The following is a 22324-nucleotide window of genomic DNA, read 5'->3' on the forward strand; positions in this document are numbered from 1 at the left end:
TCTGGAGTTACTTCCGGTCTGATGTTGCCTCGCAACGGTAGTGTTGTAAACTGGTGAATAATGACGCTAGTCAGTTGTCAAGCTCCATGCGTTTACTGACATAATACACACACTGTGTGACAGGGCACTTCCGGTGCTAAACTCTGATACTAGAACTGATCACAGGGCGGCGCTGTTGACTAACCAGCTATTACAAGACGCCCTGTGACATCTCCCTTTCTGTAACAAGCAGTGTTGGGGGTAACTCATTACAAAAGTAACATATTACATGTAATATATCACTTTTAGCAGTAAGTCAGTAATATAACTTATTACTTATAGGATTTCAGTAATATTATACCAGTTACTTTGTCAAGTAACTCAAGTTACAAATTGAGTTAATTTTTTTTACTCAAAGCACATATTTAAAAAAGATACAATCATTTCAAACTGTGTGTTTTTATGCAAATAACCACTATAGATGACCATAACAAAGGAAAATAATAACATTTAGAATTTTGGACGGTTTACACTGACTTCATGGCGGTTGAAATTATTTTTTGGGATGACTCCGGGGCGGTGATGTCATGTCATTCTGCTGCTGCTGTTGTTTTGGTCAATGTAATGCAAAAGTAGTGTAATAAGTAACGAGTTACTCTACACAGACAGTAATATTGTAAAGTAACTTATTACTTTCAAATGAAAGTAACTAGTAATATGTAGTATATTACATTTTGAAAGTAATTGCGCAACACTGGTAACAAGATTAAGAAGTAATTAAAAGTCAGCAAGTATGATTAATGGACGAATACTGTAGATACAATTACTAAAAAGCATGTTAATTGATATATCAATTATAGAAAAAAACCAGTAACAAGAAGACCTAATTACATCACAATTAACAACCAAAACAATTATGTAAAAGCAAGTTGATAAAGGTGTGAATAAAGTGATTAAGTGTCTCCAGTGTCACAGTGTAGTCTTTTTGAAGTGCCCTAATTTCAGAGAACATCAAGTCTCTCCTTTGGATAAAAGCGGTCCGTGGTTCGATCCCCGCCTCCTCCAGTCCGCATGTTGAAGTGTCCTTGGGCAAGATACTGAACCCCAAATTGCTCCTGATGACTCTGCTCCTGAATGTACCTACTGATTGCAATGCGCTTTGGATAAAAGCACTATAAAAGGCTGGCCATTTACCATAAATACAATGCTCTTCAAAATGTACACATTCACTGGAAACCACACATCCTTTCTTAATTCTGTTTGTGTGTGTGAGCAGGTAGGCTGTCATGCCCAACGTGGAGACCAAGGTCCTCCTGGTGCAGATCTTCGGGGAGAAGCCACCCTATGAGGAAGTACAGTATTTCAATAAAATGTTCTGTTTCTGTCCTAAATGGCTTTAAGATGATTTCATCCTTGGATGCTGCTTCATTACAGAGAGCATTTGACAGTCTCAAAGGCCACAGTATTGCTAATTTCAGGAAGGGTGTAAGAGCAAAAGTGGGGAGTTATGACATGTAGCATACAGCCATGGTATTTTAATCAAATGTACCTGTCACAGGAAAATAGGCAGGAGGAAAAGTAGGCAGCTGCCTTTGTTAAATGAAGCATTGAGGTTGAATATGAATGAAGGCTGCAAAATTAACTTCCCTAAAAGCCCCTGAGGGACTCCTGTGAAAATCTGTACAGATCATGATAAAGATTTGATAAGAGTTTGAAATGTAGGCTACAGTAAATAGCTAGTGATAAGGTGGGATAGTGGATTTTCCATATATTCTTATTCTTTCTTGATGTCCACTTACGTACATGAAGCTGAAGGTGGGTGAAATGTTCAGCTATAAACAGACGATAACTTGATGTCTTTTCAAGTCAACTGGGCATCTCATCTCATCTCGGGGCTTCTGGGCAGGGTGAGAATTTCATCATTTTAGGGGCATCAGCATCACAGTGTTTTTTTAGGGCACAAGGCCACATGCCAGCAGGCACAAAGACAAAGATCTATTGACCTCATGAAGAGGGATTTTTCTGAAATGTGTGTTCAAATGAGCTAATGACACATGCTTTGCATAGAGCAGCTACATTAAACTGATGCGTCTAAAGCAACTGACAGTAGCAGGCAGCTAGCAGGGCACTGCCAAGGTGGCCTTATATTAGGGATCTCACAGCCAGAGGGAGGAGCAACGCATGGCCTGATGGCCTCCGTGTAATTCCCACCCTGCTTCTGGGGATTTTGTTTTTATTATAGGTTTGAAAGTTGGTCACCATTCACAGCAAATTGTTTAGGACGGAGCTTTTCAAAGTGGGAGGCTGGCCTCCAAAAACAGTTTCAGGGAAGGCTCAGTGAATGGAAGTGAAAACATATTACCAAAAGGAGATCACATAATAGCCTAAATGTGTGCGATTTGGATAAAGAGATAGCTCAGAGATAGTTAGTTTTGTGGAATTTTACAGTTATTCCCACAATCCCCGAGTCAGAAACTATAAATGCCTTCAGACCAAACTTTTGTATGTATTTAGTATGTCAAACAGCAATATCAGGCTATCTTGGCTCAATTGTTGATTGTCTATGCCGGATAAAATAACAATCGTGATCCAATATATAGGCATCCAGGAATTTGTCTGAGGGGAGGCCCACAGTCTCAGACTTTGAAACCCCATAAGGAGAATGCTGTGCTGTGACTGTTTCCCTGAAAAACTTCACCCAACCTTCCACCAGGGGAAGTAGTCGTAATGGGGGTGAGTAGATAATAACTGATCCTTTAAGGGGGATGGGTTGTGGTGGGTCCTACACTCCCCACATACCGGTAACGATGATGTTTTCATGAGTTAAATCGTCCCTGCAAAGGCCCAAAAGGGCTTCTCATCATGGAGCTGACACCAATCATTCGTGTTTCCAGTTCTAGTAAGATGACAAAATCACTTTAGGAAAATAGTTTCATATCTCAGTGTTCATTGAATTGCATTTGCGTTGTACGTTCCAATTCATACCAACTCCACATCCAGCAGCAACACCTTTAACATCACATTGCAAATGAGAATCACAATGCTTGCTATTATCCAGCTTTCCTCTTGGTGGCATGGTTGTTCCACTAAAACCTGTTAGACTGTGGCTGACATGGTTTTCCACAGACTGACAGCTCACACGGCAACTTCAAAGTTGCCCTATGTTACAGACTCCAGAGGGGAATGTGTTCATTTCTGCTCACAATCAGATAAATCGCATCCAGAGAATTACCAAAGTATTTCAGTTATTTGTAATTCAATTAACTTTTGTGCTGTTTATGAAGTATGACAAGTCATTTAGTTGATACCATTATTTTGAAGTAAAACCTATGACCACACTCTTATTTCCAGAGTCTGCCTTATTTCAGTCATGTGTGTGTGCGTGTTTATATATATACACACACACACACACACACACACACACACAAACACACACACACACACACACACACTTTTGGGGAATTTGACAGTTTCCCCCCACTTTCAGAGTCAGAAATTAATAAATGCCTTCAGACAGACCTTTTTATGTATCCGGACTAGTCTCTTAAGTATGTCTGAAGTAGCTACAGCATTATCCGTCTATCTTGGCTTAAATGTTGACTGCATGGGGGGGGGGGGGTCGCATTTTTCCAAGCCTTGTCTGAGGGGAGGCCCACAGTCTCAGACTTTGAAAACCCCTGATATATACTGTAATGCAGGGGTGTTCAATGTTTTTTTATGGGGGCCAGATTAGATAATGTGAAAATTCTGTTAGGCCAGCTGCTGCTCGAGTCGCATCATATGGGTTATATAATATATTTTTTAATCACATACAATACAATCGTAGGCTACTCTAAGAATTTTGTTTACCATCTGAAAACATGAGTTCTGCCTGTGTTCCTATAGGTGCTTGTCTACAAACTGTATGATAGTGCTGTCATCGTTAGGGGAACGGGAAAAAAAATTAAAGTCTTGCTTGATTACCGATACTGTGTGGAGGGCCAGTGGGCCACATATTTTGAGAGACGAGCTTAAAATCGGTCCACGGGCCGCAGTTGGCCCCCGATCCGGACTTTGGACATGCCTGTTGTAATGGCAGAGATCAAACACCTGATAAGAAAAAATATACACATCCACCGGACTCCTCAAAAAACTGGTGCTGGATCACAAAACACTAAGATTTAAAGAAAAGAAAAGTCCGCACACAGTATAATGCTGTCCTGTGCTTTAATTATTCCCTCCACAAACAAACAAACAACGTTTCGCCCAGCAAGGGCTCCGTCAGGTTTACAGGATGTTGCTCCACCCAGCCTTTATATACACCCCCACCCAATCAGTCAGGCAATCAGTGAAGTGTCCACAAGCAGTGAAGGTGTAAGTCAATCAAGGTCCATTGGAATCTCTCTGGCTCCTGTAGTCTAGGGATGGAGAATATTAAATCATAATCCTGTATTAAAATACCACATATTATTTTAAAGAAAAAACAAGATACACCCCAAAAAATATATATATACAGTATATATAGTATTAAAGTTAAAAATATATCAATCCTTTTCAGGGACACGAAACATCAGAACGGTAATAGCATAGAAATATGCAGATATATATGTAGCCTATGATAATCTGAATATTTTTTACGAGGCACTATATTTATTTAGAGAAAAGGTCTAATATCAAAGTCCAAGTTCATGCCAAATGGCTGTAGTGTTTTTAGTTCATATATCCAGAATGTCTCCCTTTTACGTAAGACAGACTCCCAATCCCCAGCCCTACGTGGTCGCTCCACCTTCTCCAATCCAATATACCTTAGACTGGATACATTGTGTCCAGCCTCCGTAAAGTGCATGGCTACTGGACTGCGCATGTCTTTGGACCTGATGTTGCTGCGGTGTTCAGTACGCGTCTTCAAGGCCAACGCATGTGGACACATGGAAAAATGTGGGCCGTTTGAAGCAAGATTTGGTGAATATAATGCTAACGTGATGCTACATGTTACCTATTTGTTCACTAATAGAATTCAACATTGCCTAGATAACTGCAAGTATAATGTGAAGACGTAAAAACAAAAACATGCCTCTGTACAAAAGCTTCACAGCAAACTTCATTTAAGGAAGAGTGCAGTGTCCTGTCTTGTCTCGTCTGAGGTTAAATGCAAATACAAAAATAATCAAATCAAACTGCTTCATCTCCACTTGAAACTGTATTGCTTTCACATTAATGTGCTTTATGGGATTATCAGTAGGACTGCACAATACAGTTTAAAGTGGAGATGAAGCAGTTTGATTTTTTGTATTTGCATTTAACCTCAGACAAGCCAAGACAGGACACTGCACTCTAAAAAAATGAAGTTTGCTGTGAAGCTTTTGTACAGAGGCATGTTTTTGTTTTTACGTCTTCATATTATACTTGCCGTTATCTAGGCAATGTTGAATTCTATTAGTGAACAAATAGGTAACATGTAAGATCACGTTAGCAATTAGCATTATATTCACAAAATCTTGCTTCAAACGGCCCCAATTTTTCGCCGGCATGTGTGTCCGTGTGTGTTGGCCTGGCCTGCATGGTATCTAATGCCCGGCCTGAATTATGGTCCCAGTCCACCCCTGTATAGATTATTCGGATGTCACAATATATCGTCCCACAATATATCCCGATATCAAAACGTGACAATACATATCGTTGAGATTAAATCTCATATCGTGAGAAAAAGAAGCTGAACTTTTCGCTCTCCTTTTCATTGCTTTGTTTGAACAGACGAGGGACGTTACAGACACGGAGGATGAAAATGGTGAAATTACTCAAATTAGCGTGGAGGATGCCCCCTCAACTTACAAATCGATCGCAAAAAAATATTGTTAAAATATCGTATCGTTATCGTGAACCCAATATCGTGTATCGTATCGTGAACTGAGTGTATCGTGACAACTAGATTACATGTGCCGAATTACATGATATAATCCCTTTGATGTCATGTTTTTTCCCCGTGGAGGGATGATTGAAGGCTGTTCATCTGTGCGTAAAGTTACATTGCGCGCAGCTGCTGCATTTATAGTTCCCATTGGGGATCTCATCCAGGAAAGTCCAGGGTGTGGTGGATAAATAAATATAGTGCCTCGTAAAAAATATTCAGATTATCATAGGCTACATATATATCTGTATATTTCTATGCTATTACCGTTCTGATCTTTCGTGTCCCTGAAAAGGATTGATATATTTTTAACTGTAATACTATATATACTAGGGGTGTCAAACTTAATCGTATAATTGATGCATCGCGATGCGGACGTGTGAATCGAATCGAATCGTTGACCGATGAATCGTTGAATCGTTTATGTTTACATTTCTATTGACATTCAGATTTTAAAGCACTTTCTAAGTAGCCATGTGCAGTAATAATACAGAAAATTGAGGATGTGATACTTGGAGCTGCAATACTTTGAGCTGTATCGAGAGGCATCGTGATGCATCGTGGAATCGAATCGAATCGTTGACAGATGAATCCTAATCGAATCGTGAGGCCAGTGAAGATTCACAGCCCTAATATATACTGTATATATTTTTTTTTGGGTGTATCTTGTTTTTTCTTTAAAATAATGTGTGGTATTTTAATACAGGATTATGATTTAATATTCTCCATCCCATAGACTAGAGGAGCCAGAGAGATTCCAATGGATCCTGATTGACCTACACCTTCACTGCTTGTGGGCACTTCACTGATTGCCTGACTGATTGGGTGGGGGTGTATATAAAGGCTGGGTGGAGCAACATCCTGTAAACCTGACGGAGCCCTTGCTGGGCGAAATGTTGTTTGTTTGTGGAGGGAATAATTAAAGCACGGGACAGCATTATACTGTGTGTGGACTTTTCTTTTCTTTAGGACCTGTGTCCTGTCAAACAATGTGTCACCCCCCCCGACATATGAACATATTTGTGTCCAAAAAGCATGTGTGCTTTGAATTCACGTGTGGGTTTCATGTGTGCCTTTTATATATTTTCACATGGATGTGGAAATTGGCCTATAAACAAAAACATCAGTTGACTCTCTTTGTCAGGGCGGGGTCAGGGCGGGGTCAGTGTCAGGGCGGGGTCAGGGGTCAGGGGTCAGGGGCACGACCTAATAGTAAAGGGCCCATCGTAAGAGTTTGAAGTTGGGCTCTTAACACAAAATGGTTTCCTAGTAGTGCTGTTGTTGAAGATGTCTCATTAGACGTCTCACGTCTCTAAGTGGTTCAGTGACTCTGCTTTAATATGATAAGAGGCCATTGATCATGCTGCGGGCCTGGAAGCAGGAGAGTCCAGGGAGCAGACAGAGCGGGCGGGAGGCCAGCTCAGCTCCTGGGCCTTTAAGGAAGGAAGGGTGTTAACTAGTTGTACGAAAACAACCAAACACAGCAGAACATAAGCAGGTTATCTTCTCATTCTCTCCCCGTATAATGGGAATTTTCCCCCATGTTTTGCTTAGCCTGTGTAAAATAATTCCTCTGGCGTATATGGATCGTGCACTCTCTAAGGAGAGGGAATGAATCGAGGTGTTATTTGGGATCTAGGGTTTCCAACATGCCTCTCCCTCGGTGTATTAGAGTAGCATTAGGTTCAGGGAAGAGAAATGACCCCCGATATGCTGTCTGCTTGGTTTTCCTTTAAGGAACGTCTGCGGACAACGGCCAATCAACCATAACGAGATCAGAAGCAGGAGATTCTGTTCTTGTAAGCAGAAATTAACACTTCATTCCCCTTTGTCGGCAGAAATTCAACACTGCACCCCTTGAAGGCTCTCGCAGGCAATAAAGGAGAAAATGTAATTATGTTAAAACAGCTCCGGACCAAAACACAATTACCTCATTTTGTGGAGAAATGGGCTCCTTTGCCTCCAGGCAGTGAAGATGGTCGGCCTGGAGACGTTTATCTGAAGGCTCTTGTAGACAGTAGCATTCCTAAATATCAAATCACCATCTTCTCATACAAGCTGTTATGATGCAGAAGCAACACTTGGGGATGTCCTAAGAGCCATTGCCCACAACATACCAAGACAAGATAAAGAAGAAAGGGAAGACAAAGAAATCAGATACACAGTCTCCAATATGGGAAATAATGCACTGCACAAAATATTTTTTAGATTAATTTGGCCTCTGATTGATTGATTGAGTCATGTTCTCTTAATGCCCAAACAAAGCAAAGCAAACTGATGAGTGGCTTGTGTGTCTTCTTCCTTGGGACAACACGTATTGGCGTGACTTTTTATTTTTATTATACATTATGTTGTGATTTGTAACACATACAAGTAGGTATTTTGCCCCAAAGGAGAGACACAGGTTTGATAAGATAGGGCCTACATAACAACACACACTACATGCACGAATCGATACATTGATATTTTTGGTGGAGAAATGAAAGTGGTCTTATTTGAGGACCGTGGAACGATGATGTTATGATACATGTATTCTCTCTAAACTGTGAGCTCCTGATATCAGACTGACTTTTTTTCTCAACACGTTTTAATATAACTAGAAATCTCACACGCTATGCGCACTTGCTCCCTAGGCTCGCCCGCTGCGCTGGCTTGCATACGCAGCTTGGCCGTTGTGCGGCCTCGACCCGCAGCTCGGCTGCTGCGTGGCCTCGCCTGCTCTATTTGCATGCGCAGCACACAATTGCTGAACTTCACATCACTGATGACATCACTCACTGATGACATCACAATTGCTCAGTGACCATCACTGATCACAGCATGGAGTGCTCGAGTGACATCAATCAGCGCACAATTGCCCAACTTCCCATCACTGATGACATCATTGAGTGCTCAGTGACATCTCACTGATGATGTCTGACCAAAAACATGGGACAAAAATCACAGAGACACAGATACAAACAGCCAAACCCACTTACTAAATTGTATGATGATATGTCCCATGCCCTTTACAGCTTTACTAGCCTGATATTCAGACTGAATCGTCAACTCAAACTCATTTCCTCTTCTAGAGACAGCTCAAGAGCAGCCAAATCCACAACTGTGGGGTGGGCGTGGCTTCGAAGGTCTGGAGCCAGGCTACAGCTTTACCAGAGTAGCCTGGATGGAAAAACCTCGCTCCGAGTCTTCCGGCTATGGGCGGAAGACCCGGAACCAAAGTGCTGTGCTCCAGGGAAATATTCCGCTCAATTATTGCGTTCCTACTGCTGCATTTCTATAGGGGAACGAAAACACTGTGGACCATCGGAAGACGGGGCGGGTCTTCTTCTGTCTCTTCCTGCATGTAGTAACGTGTACCAGAGAGAGCCTGGTGACGCGAGGTTATTACCAGAGGCATTGCCCCTTTCGGAACTAGCGTTACATGATTTCGTCATCTGCCGGTCCGGCAGGGGGTGAGAAATCATATGCAGACTACAATTCCGAAAGCGAAAGGGGCAACCGGAGCTCTGAAGCCCCTGGCCAAGGATGTCCGGGTTGCATGTTTTTGACCAAAACAAAATGTTAGAGTGGCATGTCTATTATCCAATCGCATGAGTGGGGCTTGTCATTGTAACCAATCGGAGTCCATTTCCTGCATTGCGGCCTGCGGTGTGGCTCGGGTGTGTGTGTCCCGTTTGTCCGCCTTGGCCTTGGTTGGTACCACGTTAGTAGAGGCGGGCGAGGGAATGGTGTAGCAAACAAGCAGCTGGGAATCAACTCATGGGAATGTAAAACTACAAGACGCAGTGTCTGCGTGCTCAAAGACTTAACATAATTACCTGGTTTCTCATGGAAGCGGATGGTTTTGTGAGGAGGCGTCGGATGACAGCGGAGACACCAGGCAATGATCCCGGGGTTGCTGGTGCCTCTGCCGGGGCGGAAGTTCGATGGATTGGGGGCAGATTTTGGGGAGTTTCGGAAAGTATCGTGGGGAGTCTGACACCCCGGATCGGAGGCGAGACAGAACTGCAGACTGTTCATTGCATCCGTGGTGCACAGGACCCGACAGAGGACTCTGAACCAGACTATGAGGGTTTGCCACAGGGAGCTTCAACTAGCACCCACATGATGGCTGGAGCCGTGGCTGGAATCATGGAGCATTGCATTATGTTCCCCATCGACTGTGTCAAGGTAGCATAGCTGAGTGGCTATCCAGCTAGCTAACCCACAACTTTTCATGTTTGTTCTCTGTGCTTTCAGAGACTGGTCCTCTGCGTGACGTTAGCTTTATTATTGCTAATTCTTGTAGCCAAACTGTTAAGTTAGCGTAGCTGGTTAGCTTGCTTGCTAGTCAGGATGCAAGCCTGGCGGCAGTGAGGGGCAAGGTCAGCCAGCTCGGCTAACTAAACGTCTCAACTCCCTGCTAGCTAGCATGCTAAACCTCAACTAGCTGCTGGCTAGCTACGCTAACCTTTAGCTTGGTCAAACCATGATGGGTCAACCCCCGTTACGGTCAACCAGCGCGTCATCAGTCATCGACCGACTCTGCTATGCTGCTGTCAAAGCCTCGCTGGTCATAATGTTATGTAAGCAAAGCGTAAAGACATGTCAAGTCAGATAAGACGTAACAGAAAGCTGTTGGTAACCTCCACTGCACCAACAGCATCAGCGATGGAGTGAAACGAAACGAACCTGATTACAAACACAAGCGTCTGAATGAATGTTATAGAATTGGCTCATGTTCATACCTGGCTGCCATATAAATTGAGATACAGATATAGTTGCACAGTTTCGAGATAATTTGGCCAATCCAGTCCTTGATGGTGGTGTTTTTCTTAACTTAAAACAAAACAACATTGCAGGAGGACAGCACTGCTTTACGGCTATAACTGACTATTTGGTCTGTTGATCACATGCGAGTCATGCTGTATAACTGGGGCCAGTGTTATCATGTGGTCCCCCACTGTTACTCGTCTCATAACAGTCTATGATGCTAGTGATAACCTGGCCTTCACTGGAAATGGGTCTTCTACAGGTATAAGCACCAACCTGATAGTGTTGTAATCTCTTTAATTTAAATGGAACAAGACATTTTCTGTTGCCATTATGTCAGTTAGTTGTGGCTGTGCAGTGGTGGCCCTGGTATAACAAAGACTCAGGGCCAGAGCGAGATAGAGAGAGACAGCGAGCTCAGTGCAGTGTCTGTTGTCTATGTCTGACTCAAAAGCTATTGGGATGCCGAGGCTTCACCTGTGTGTCTTCCACCTGCAATCTAAGCTCTGTTGCAGCCTAACTTGAAGTAGAATAGACGTTCCCGAACCAGGACGAGATGAACAGTTACAGATCCGTCTCATGTTCTCTCTCTCAGCGTGCCTGTTACACAGCTAATGGGTCTCAGTGTTTCTCAGTGCAAGCCTCAGGAGATTTGGAACAAGTCGGTGTTGTTGTGACTCAGCAAAATCAAGTCTAGTGTGGTGTTGTGCTCAGGAGCTGTGCTCAGGAGCTGTGCTCAGGAGCTGTGCACAAACACACAACCCGACACAGAGCTGTGCACAAACACACAACCCGACACATTCATGTCTAGAAATAGTGGTGACATTGGGCAGAAAGTGGTGCATCATAGATTTTGTAAAAAGAACTGTGACTTGAGAAATACTTTAGTCTAGATGCATCTGTCCACCATATCTTTCTTGTATCAGTGCTTCTTTCCCCCCATTTAGGCGATTCTAGTTAGGTTACCTATTGTATATATACAGTCTTTTTCGTCCTGCGCTCAGTCTCAAAAGTGGATCTATCTAACATTTTTTACTTGAGAGATTGTTGTGTCAAGATGGTTAAGTACAGGCTTCCATGCCTCTCTTACATATATCTCTTACATATCTTACCCGCTGATTTGAAGAAAAAGAAAATGCATGTTGCATTTGTAAGTAGGTCAGAGGGTAGGTACACTGTACAACACGCTGATGGATGCTGTGTGTTTGGCACCCTTTGCCTCACTGTTCTGGGGACATCAGTAGAAGAAGTGGTATTTACATTCAGTGCAAAGGTCGTTATAGAGGCACTTTCTGGGTATGCGAACACACAACATATAGTCACAGTTGAACCATGCCTCGTAAAAGGCCTACTAGCATTACATGGCTACATTATTCAAACCGCCTGGGCCTGGAGTGTTGAAGTAGAAGCCTCTACATGGCTGTGCGTCAGAGCCCTCGCCGAATGTGCCGAGGTGTGCGACACGGCTGGCGAGCCTGTCGGCGCAGCTGGCGTGCACCCATCACTTATATAGCCTCACACTGATGACATTATCACTGATGACATCATCACTGAACTCACATTAGTATATCACTGATGACATCATCAGTATGTGCGTGTGTGTGCTTCCCTATGACTATGACATCACTGATCAGTCTTGTCACAATGCCTACTTCTGTGTGTGTGTGACATCACTGACCAGTCTTGTCACAATGCCTGCGTGTGTGTGCGTGCGTGCGTGCGTCCTTATGACATCATCACTGATGGCATCACATCATTAGCTTAGCTACTTAGCCTAATGAACAAATCCGGCTCTGTCAGGTCACCCACACTGGTGCCCTTTACACCCCCTGAAAGTTTCAGCCCGATCGCACTTGAAACAGCGTAGCTGTGGCCGGACACAGAATTGAAACATACAAACAAACATAAATATCGCCCACATTTACAATATTACTGCCTGTGTGTAGAGTAACTCGTTACATATTACACTACTTTTGCATTACCTTCACAAAATAACAGCAGTAGCGGAATGACATTCGCCGCCCCGGAAATTGGTAACAAGTTATATTACTGAGTTACTGCTAAAAGTAATATTATTACATGATGTACTATGTTACTTTTGTAATGAGTTAGCCTCAACACTGAGTAATATGCACTACATCCTCTCCTTGGGCATTGAAATCCTAGTGAAATCACACAATTGGACTAATTTTGCTGGGGGAGGAGTCCCCAGCTGGAGTATATATAGGACTAGCTGTTGCCGCCAAGGCTCCAAGTCGAGGTTGACGCACCACAAGTCTGTTTTCCGCTTTCGTGTAAGCGAGTTCTCGTTGGCCCCGCCCCCTTCATTCCACAGCTGTTGTATAGAGTCAGTGACTTGAGGTCTTTGATAGTCCACTACACACACCCAGCGGGGCCATGCGTTTGTCCATTCAGCTGGACGCTTGCCGTTTCATCTTAATATGCAGCAGCTAGCTGCTCCAGTGGACAGACCCCCTCACTCAGACCAAAGGCGACCCTTAGTAAATAGATAAGTGTAACCCCTGATTCATCCCTAGCACATGGGCTTATTGTTAAGCTAATATGATATCATCATTTGTGTGGGTATGAGTTTGAGAAAGGTGTGGCCTCAGGGTCAGCGGGAAAAGAGGCGTACAGGAAGTCAGCTGATGTCCCTGTGTGACCTTGGAGTTTGTAGCGGCACACTTCCTCCTCGACTCTCTCTCACACGTGCACAGATTGCTCACAATGTAGAACACTCATTTCCTTTATACAACCCCAAATTCACAGTCTATTCTATTGGCTATTCTGTATATTGTAAATAATAATAACACTGTTGTATGCATTGCGTTCTAATGTTTCTACTGATTTCAGGCCAGGTTCAGTTAAGCTAGCCCTGATGTGATTTTGCAGACCTCAGTGGGTGGTACGAAAGCACAATGTTGACTCTGATCATCCCGACTGGATCGCTACATTCTACGGCACGGTGGCTCAGTGGGTAGCGCTGTTGCCTCACAACAAGAAGGTCCCCGGGTTCGAACCCCCGGTCCGTCCCAGGTCCTTTCTGTGTGGAGTTTGCATCATTCTCCCCGTGTTTGTGTGCGTTTTCTCCGGGTGCTCCGGTTTCCTCCCACCATCAAAGACATGTATGTTAGGGTTAAGACTCCTGTCGGTGCCCCTGACCAAGGCACTGGCAAAAGAGCTGGAGTTGGTCCCCGGGCGCTGCACTGCGGCTGCCCACTGCTCCTAGTTCTAGGAAGGTTACTAGTAGAGGATGGGTGTCAAATAGGGGTGCACCGATCGATCGGCAAGCAATCTGTATCGGCCGATTTTGACCTCAAATATGCGATCGGCTGATTGCCGATATTTTTTTATATTATTATTATTATTATTATTATTATTATTATTTTTTTTTTTAATAAGAAAAAAAGCCCTATCACTAATCAGGCTTTCCAACGATATAAAATACAATGCCAATTGGTATTATTAAAGGGGAGAAATAATCGACCTAAAATAACGTTTCCAAACTTTTTTTGAGGAGTTTATATATCGGTGATCGGTAATCGGTGATCGGTCGATGATCGGTTGGGCAGATATTTCCCATAGGTGATCGGTGATCGGTGCACCCCTAGTGTCAAACTCATTTTAGTCCACGGGCCACATGCGACCCAATTTGGTGTCAAGTGGGCCAGACAATGACAATCAATAATCAATAATAACCTATAAAAAAATGACAAAACCGCCAAATTTTCCTGTTTCTTTCTAGTGTGAAGAATGACAGGTACAACCCTACAACACGTAGGGTTATCTCAGCTACCATCAAGCACATTATCTACTGTCTGTACTGTGCATTACAATCAGGGGTGTAGTGGAGGGTAAACGCAATTGACCCACCCCTTTGAAATTAGGCAGATAGTTTACTCGCCTATTTTCAGATCAACTGTATCAATCAATGAGGGCAAACAAGGTGGGTAAACTACTCAGCTTGGATAGTTTACCCACCTCTGTATTTATCACTACACCCCTGATTACAATTGCTGGCAACTGTGCAATTCTCTATAGTCAAGCAAAGGTAATGAAAATAGCTGACTATTTAGTGATTAATACAGATAACATGAATAGGTGACTTAATATTGAACTTGCTCCTGAAACCTGCTACCTCTTAGCCTTCACAAGTGCATCACATTGGATTGAAGGACTTCTCAGGGCAATTTCCACACTTTGCAAAGTCATCCTTTGGGCCGGATCTGGCCCCCGGGCCACATGTTTGACACGCGTGTAGTAGAGGATGGGTCAAATGCAGAGGATGAATTTCCCCATGGGGGATAAATAAAGGATAACTTAAATGTAACTTCTAACCTTTCACCCCTTTTTGCAGACACGCATGCAGAGCCTCCAGCCCGACCCCGCCGCCTGCTACCGGAACGTGATGGACGCCCTCCGGCGAATCGTGACCACCGAGGGCATCTGGCGGCCAATGAGGGGGCTGAACGCCACCGCCGTGGGGGCGGGACCTGCCCACGCCCTCTATTTCGCCTGCTATGAGAAACTCAAAAAGACTCTAAGTGACCCAGGGGCTAACAGTCATTTGGCTAATGGTACCATACAACATGCATAATACACACGCTAAAAACAAACGCCGTAGAGTTTGTACAGCTGCTGTATGGCTGTCTTACTCTTAACCATGATGAGATCCCCATTAGACAGTAGGTTGATGTCTAGAACTGTAGTCCTTAGTTGACCGTCAAGCCCCTCCCCGTGCACCCCTCGATATGATCTCTATGGAGATGCTGACTCAGCCTAGTCTATATATAGACCAGATACCACCTTGACTCAGCCTAGTCTATATATAGACCAGATACCGCCTGACCACTTCTAAAACCCTTGGCAGGTCGTCATGGGGTAGAGCCTTTTCATAGCCAGAGTGTTCGCCCGTAAGGAAGTGCCAGCGTCAACTGTAGGTCTGTCACCTCACAGCTCGAAGGTCCTGGGTTCGATTCCCACCTGGGACGCTGTGAACGCTGAAGAAGTGCGTGCCCGTCCGCTTGTCCTCGAGTGCCCCACCGCCCGGGTGGGGTCGTCAAAAGGGCCTTTCTGTGTGGAGTTTGCATGTTCTCCCCGTGCCCCCCTGGGGGTTTCCTTCATATAGGAACCCCTTCACCAAAACGTGCAATATCCTTCGCTGATGTGGTGCCTCCTCTGGTCGTTAAGCGCGCCTTTTCTGAGGGAGGGGAACTGGTTGGAATAGCGTGATCCTCCGACGTGCTATGTCCTACCGGTGAAGCTTCCCCTGTCAGGTGAAAAGAAGCGGCTGGCTAACTGCCCATGTCTCGGAGGAAGCATGGAGCCAGTTTTTGGCTCTTCCCAGATCGGCAGAGGGTGGAGCAGCAACCAGGATAAATATAAAATTAGCACTAATGGGGGATAAAAAAATCTGGAAAAAAATAAAAACTAGATCTTTCACTGGCTAGGTAGGGTCAATTTTAGCCAGGTGACTTCAGCCACAAAATAGGAAGAAATTCAACGTGGAAGACGTGCTCTGGTTGTCAGCCTCTTCCTTATTCCATCATGTTCTCCCTGCTCTCTCTTCTTCTCTCTTTTCCAGTTTGGTGGGAGACTGGGTAAGTCTCATCTGCTCCTCTGCTGGTCCCAGTGTTTCTAGCTCTCTCCTATGGAGCAATGCACTGCCTTGTCCACTAGGTGTCTTCCTATGCTCAGGTTTAGCCTCCCGTTCTCTCTTAGTTTCTATCATGAGCTGCTAAATCTATGCGCCAATTCTGCTACGATGATGAGGTATTCATTTGGACATAATGTCCTCCTCACCTGACGGGTAAGGCAGTGAAAGAGATTCATTTGAGTCCATCCTAAACGCTTCAAAGGGGTCCTTACCTTATCTGTTGAACATGCTTGATGCGTTCTCATGTTCTCCCTCTATTTCCTCGTCTTCTGTGATCCTTCGCTGTCTTTTCTCACTTTGTGTGTTAATTTTGGAGGTGTGTGTCTTTCAGGAGCAGCTGGGTGTGTGGCCACACTGCTTCACGATGCAGTCATGAACCCAGCTGAAGGTAAGGGTACTTATTTGATTTGGATTTGATTTGATTTGAATTTATTGTCGGACAAGTCCGAAATTTGTAATTACTGAGGAAATGTGGGTAGAAGGGATAAAAAAAAAATTAGTTATCAAAAGACGGATATGACGAGAAGAAAGTGAGGTTTTTGTGTGTTTTATGCGTTCATGTCTTTAGACTCAAGGCAGGCTTATTATGATTTCTTTTTTTTTACTGTTTATTGCTTTTTCAAGTGAACAAACGGAAGACACATGACACATACAACACCCCCCCCCCCCCCCCCCCCCAAAAAAGTAAATAAATAAATTATCATAAGAAAAATTACAGCAAAGAACGCCTAAATGCGGCAAACTCAAATGATGCAAGTTTACATATCCAATTTCACTGTACTGATAACTGGCAGGCTTGTTATGCTCACAGTTGGCTTTGTCCTGGACAAATTGTCCAGCTCTGCTGAGTGAAGGTTTGAACATCCTTGAAGCGTTGCCAGAGAAAGGTTTCAAAGAGGAAAGTTGCAGGTGCCAGACAGTACTACTGCTGAGCCAACCATCTGCACTTGGTCTCACAGATACTGTCCACTTCCACAGCTGCCTGTAGTCCACCTGCCGTAGCATGTCAGTAGAAGGACACCAGTCATCATGGTCAGCAGCTGCTGGCTGCAGCTGTCTTAAGGATAGGCTCATGGCATGCTACATCTTTGTGTCTCCTGGTCATTTGCCTCGAAGCTGCATGTAGTCAAGAGGATGTTTTCACTACTGCTAATTAGGGGTGTCAAAATTAATCGTACAATCAATGCATCGCGATGCGGACGTGTGAATTGAATCGAATCGAATCGTTGACGGATGAATCGTTTGTTTACATTTCTGTTGACATTCAGATTTTAAAGCACTTTCTAAGTAAAAAAGGGACTTGATATTTATCTGACTGCTTGTATTAATTGATGAAAAAGTAGCCATGTGCAGTAATAATACAGAAAATTGAGGATGTGATACTTGGAGCTGCAATACTTTGAGCTGTATCGAGATGCATGGTGATTAGGGGTGCACCGATCATGTTTTTTGCCACGATCACCGATTGCCGATCGCCTATGGGAAATATCTGCCGAACCGATCATCGAGCGATCACCGATTACCGATCACCGATATATAAACTCCTCAAAAAAAGTTTGGAAACGGTAATTTGGTCGATTATTTCTCCCCTTTAATAATACCAATTGGCATTGTATTTTATATCGTTGGAAAGCCTGATTAGTGATAGGACTTTTTTTTATTTAAAAATAAATAAAAAAAATTGAATATAAAAAAATATCGGCAATCAGCCGAAATATCGGCAATCAGCCGATCGCATATTTGTGGTCAAAATCGGCCAATACAGATTGCTTGCCGATCGATCGGTGCACCCCTAATGGTGATGCATCGTGGAATCGAATCCAATCGAATCGTTGACAGATGAATCATAATCGAATGGAATCGTGAGGCCAGTGAAGATTCACAGGCCTACTGCTAATATCTCACTAATTGATTTATTCTGCTTCCTCCCCATCTCCATCACCACGGTACCCAACGACGCGGACACACCTGGCCTGGTCTTCTCTCCCACCGACACATCGTATCTCCACCCCTCCTCCGCCCCAGTCGTGAAGCAGCGCATGCAGATGTATAACTCTCCCTACCGCGGCGTGCTGGACTGTGTGCGCGCCGTGTGGCAGAAAGAGGGCGGCGCGGCGTTCTACCGCAGCTACACCACCCAGCTCACCATGAACATCCCGTTCCAGGCGCTCCACTTCATGACGTACGAGTACCTGCAGGAGGTGCTCAACCCCCACAGACAGTACAACCCCTCGTCCCACATGGTGTCCGGGGCTCTGGCGGGCGCCATCGCCGCCGCCGCCACCACGCCGCTGGACGTGTGCAAGACCCTGCTCAACACCCAGGAGTCCCTGGCCCTGGGCTCGCTGTCGCCCCCCCCCGGCCAGAGCCAAGGAGCCCACAGACACATCACAGGCCTGGCCCACGCCTTTCAGACTGTCTACAGGCTGGGCGGCCTGCGGGGCTTCTTCAAGGGGGTCCAGGCGAGGGTGATCTACCAGATGCCCTCCACCGCCATCAGCTGGTCCGTCTACGAGTTCTTCAAGTACGGACTTACCAAGCACCAGCACGACAAGAGGAGGTCGCAGCACGGTCAGGGAGGCTGAGATGTCGGCGGGTGCGGTCTCCTCCCACGTCACGTCATTCTTGCCTTCTCTGTAGGGAGATGTAGTCGATATACGCACATAGAGTCTAACCAATCTCCACCGCAGTTGTCTCACAGACAAACCCAATAAGAAAGACATCTTCACTGTTTTGGCAGCACTCTTAGTTATACATTTCTACGACACTGTTGAGAGAGCGGGTGTGGTGTGAGTTGTTGTTTTTGTCTCCATGAAGAAGCTTTTAACACAGTATTATAGTCCGACGTCATCCATTGGTGTTTTTGTCAGGCATTGATTCAAGTGACCACTGAGTTTATCCAAGTCGAGGGTGAATGTGAAAAACAGCGCTTGTGAGTTGGAACGATAGTCAGCAGGGGGCAGCAGAATTACTTTTTTTTTCTTTTGGTGTAGTTTTAGGGTTTTCAATGGTCTTGCTGTTCTAGGATCTGATTTATTTTCCACCCAACCAAATCATGAATGTATGAGTGAAAACTCATAACTGACTCCAGATCCAACCCTTTTCAGAATCAGAATCATTTTAATTGCCACAATATGCAAGATTACATAGGGCAATTTGTCTTAGTGTCAGTATGCAGCATAGTGGTCATATCAATATTCAGAGAGAAAGGGAAATAGGAAAAATATCTTAAAGAGAAAATCACAACATTGCAAGTGCAGTCCAATATAATACAATATATATATACACGAATAGGAGTGTTAAGTAGGCATTAAATATGAATTTACAGTCTTAAGTTAAATGGGCATTTAATTAAATTAGATTTTTTTTTTCTGGAGAAAGTAGAATTTCGCCTTTATTGAAGATCTCAGAACAGAGTATCCTCACACTAATCAAACTAAAAGACAAGTTTATCCTTGCAGTATGTCCAGTTTGAGCTACTAAGGAGGGGTCTCCTTAACATCTGAAATGATTCATTTATTTTTGGAAAAATAAAAGAAATAAAATATTGATTTTTGCCAAAGATTAAATTATTACAGACATTCTGATTCAATTGCAATAGTACAACTGAGAACATTTTGTTGTTAATCCTACACATGCATTTGCTAACTTAGATCTATGCACACACCTGTTCTGCTGTAGTTACTGTCAACAGATTTTGTAAGTTGTCCAGTCCTGGATTCTTAGGAACCCTGCCAACCTTGCTACTTTGATCAATTTGAGCAGAGGTGAAGAGCATTTGATGTCCTCTCTTGATTAACTGAACTGTGAGAAACCTGTTATCTCGGCCTGGGAGGTTCTATTTGTTTTGGCCATAGATCTTCTGCTAGAGGGTGAAAGAAGATAACACCAAGATATGAATTAATAATTTAATAAATTCATTGCCCTTCACCAAATTACATGTGAGTTTATGGGTCCCCATGTGATACCTATAGAGGAACATGTCCAGTTGCTCTGAGTTATCTGAAGTTTAATTTTGTTTAATTTATAAATTTGTGTTTTTTTATTTCATTCCTAGAATCGTATTTTTATTCCTAACTAATTTGTTGGTTTAATGAATTTTCCTTTGTTCTCATTGTGTTTAATCAGCCCTCAGATTATTCAACTACTCAACATTTATGTCCGTTTCAATTTGGCAGAGCATAGCTCAACAAAGAACCTGCTTGATTGCTCTTTTCCCCTTGCTATTAGTACTGACACATGTCAATGGAAGCTGTCATTCTTATTGCTTGCTGTCTGGTTGTCCCCGACACTGCAGTCCACTCTGTTCAATAAACACTGAGCAGTGAGCTTCCACTTACTGCTCAAATTGTTGGAACCCCTCTTTGTTTGACATTTTTCTGCATCCTTTGCAAACCCAACCAATATGCTTCATTGAACGTTGCTTTAGTAGGCCACATTTCCATTCTATTCTGCTAAACTATCAAATATTTGAACTCTTCTTAATTTCCCTGCTCAACAGAAATCAAGGAGTGTTGTGGGTGGACAGAAGGGCAATGCCCAGAGCCACATCTGTATGTCCAGAAACACATGGGAGACTTTGTGTGTGTTTTCAGGTATTTATTTTGAGTTGGAGGCAGGTACAGTTGTTTAGGCTTAAGCACAGGTGCAGATGTCAACTTTGACCTTCTAGACTGAAAACACAGTTTTGTACTTGCACACACATAACTTGCATACAAACAGCTTGGCTGTCTGAGAACGGCCACGATCGCTTCAGTGAGGAGGGAAACGTTGGGACTGAGCAAATAATGCATGATTAAAACATGGGGTGACTGACTGACGACTAGAGGTGCAACCAAAAACTTTGATACGATTTTGAATTGACCTACTTTACAACAATTCACTATATGTTTACATTCAGGGAGGCAAATTCATTAAAATATGCAATAATCAACATCAGCACATATGATGGAATAGTGGCATTAGAATGTGCCAGAGGCCACCAAATTTGGGCTTTTACAGAAAAAAAAATCTCTGGGGGGGCATGCCCCGGGACCCCCTATAGCTGCCTACTTTTCTCCACTGTCTGGCTACGTCATCGTTGTGGAAAGCCCTGCATGATCGATGATGCATCATAGCTTTTCGCGCTGCGGTTGTCATCTTGAAAAACACTGAAGCCTTTTGCCTGCAGGTACTTTGATTGGAAAGATGTATTCCCGTTAACTGAAGTGTGAAACCTCTCCAGTGAGCTCACAGAACTATACAGGCATGTCTTGCACTGTGCTGAGAACAGACAGTTGGGCCATGTTCAGACTAGGAGGCCAAATCCTATTTGTGACCTTTTGTGACCTATTAATGACTTTATCAGCAAAGCGGATTTGCCTGTAATGTGAACATGGCCTTAGTTGTCAAACAGTTATTATTTACGCCACAATTTAGGGAGACAGAATTGGCATGACGGAGAAAAAGCTGGCAAGCAAACCTTCAAATAAACAAACTAAATGCTGAAATATCAACATATTCTCTATGCAGAAATGGAGTTCGGGAATTTTGGCAAAATAGTAGCTTCACAAATCAGGTTGAGTCAGGAATGAATGATCGATCACTGACAAAACCTTGTTTTCTTAACCAACTTAAGCACGCATGAAGAAGAGATATCTGTGTTCATCAGAGCAGAACTCATAACAGACTATCAAAGTGATAGCAATGACACAGTCACAATAACAAAGGTATGTGACCAAGGTGAAAAACATTACTATATTATGATGGGTCCCACGGTACCCCTTTAGACCTGTTCAAACATTACAAATAGACTATCATATATATATATATTTTTTTTTTATCATCATAGGAATGATTTGAAAGACTGATAAATAAAGATAAAATTAATACAAAATCATTTTCATAGTCTTCCCATGAGACGAGGGCTCATTAACACTCCCTGTTGTGGTGCCTGGCTGAGAAGACATGGGTGTGCATGTGTATAATTGTGTGTGTGTGTGGGGGGGGGGGGGGCTGCATGTGTGTGTGTGTGTGTGTGTGTGTGTGTGTGTGTGTGTGTGTGTGTGTGT

General features: G+C 43.6%; 1 protein-coding gene across 1 annotated transcript; it reads left to right on the forward strand.

Annotated features, from left to right (window-relative positions):
- Positions 1-9564: 9564 nt before the first annotated feature.
- slc25a28 (solute carrier family 25 member 28) lies at positions 9565-20597 on the forward strand. Its single transcript, XM_083658141.1, has 4 exons — positions 9565-10036; positions 14976-15195; positions 16606-16662; positions 18300-20597. Exons 1-4 carry the CDS (start codon positions 9695-9697, stop codon positions 18857-18859), a joined length of 1179 nt encoding a protein of 392 aa, XP_083514267.1. The 5' UTR covers positions 9565-9694; the 3' UTR covers positions 18860-20597.
- The last annotated feature ends 1727 nt before the right edge of the window (positions 20598-22324 follow it).

The sequence above is a fragment of the Poromitra crassiceps genome (genome assembly GCF_964638095.1).
Source record: "Poromitra crassiceps genome assembly, chromosome: 22".
NCBI lineage: Eukaryota > Metazoa > Chordata > Actinopteri > Beryciformes > Melamphaidae > Poromitra > Poromitra crassiceps.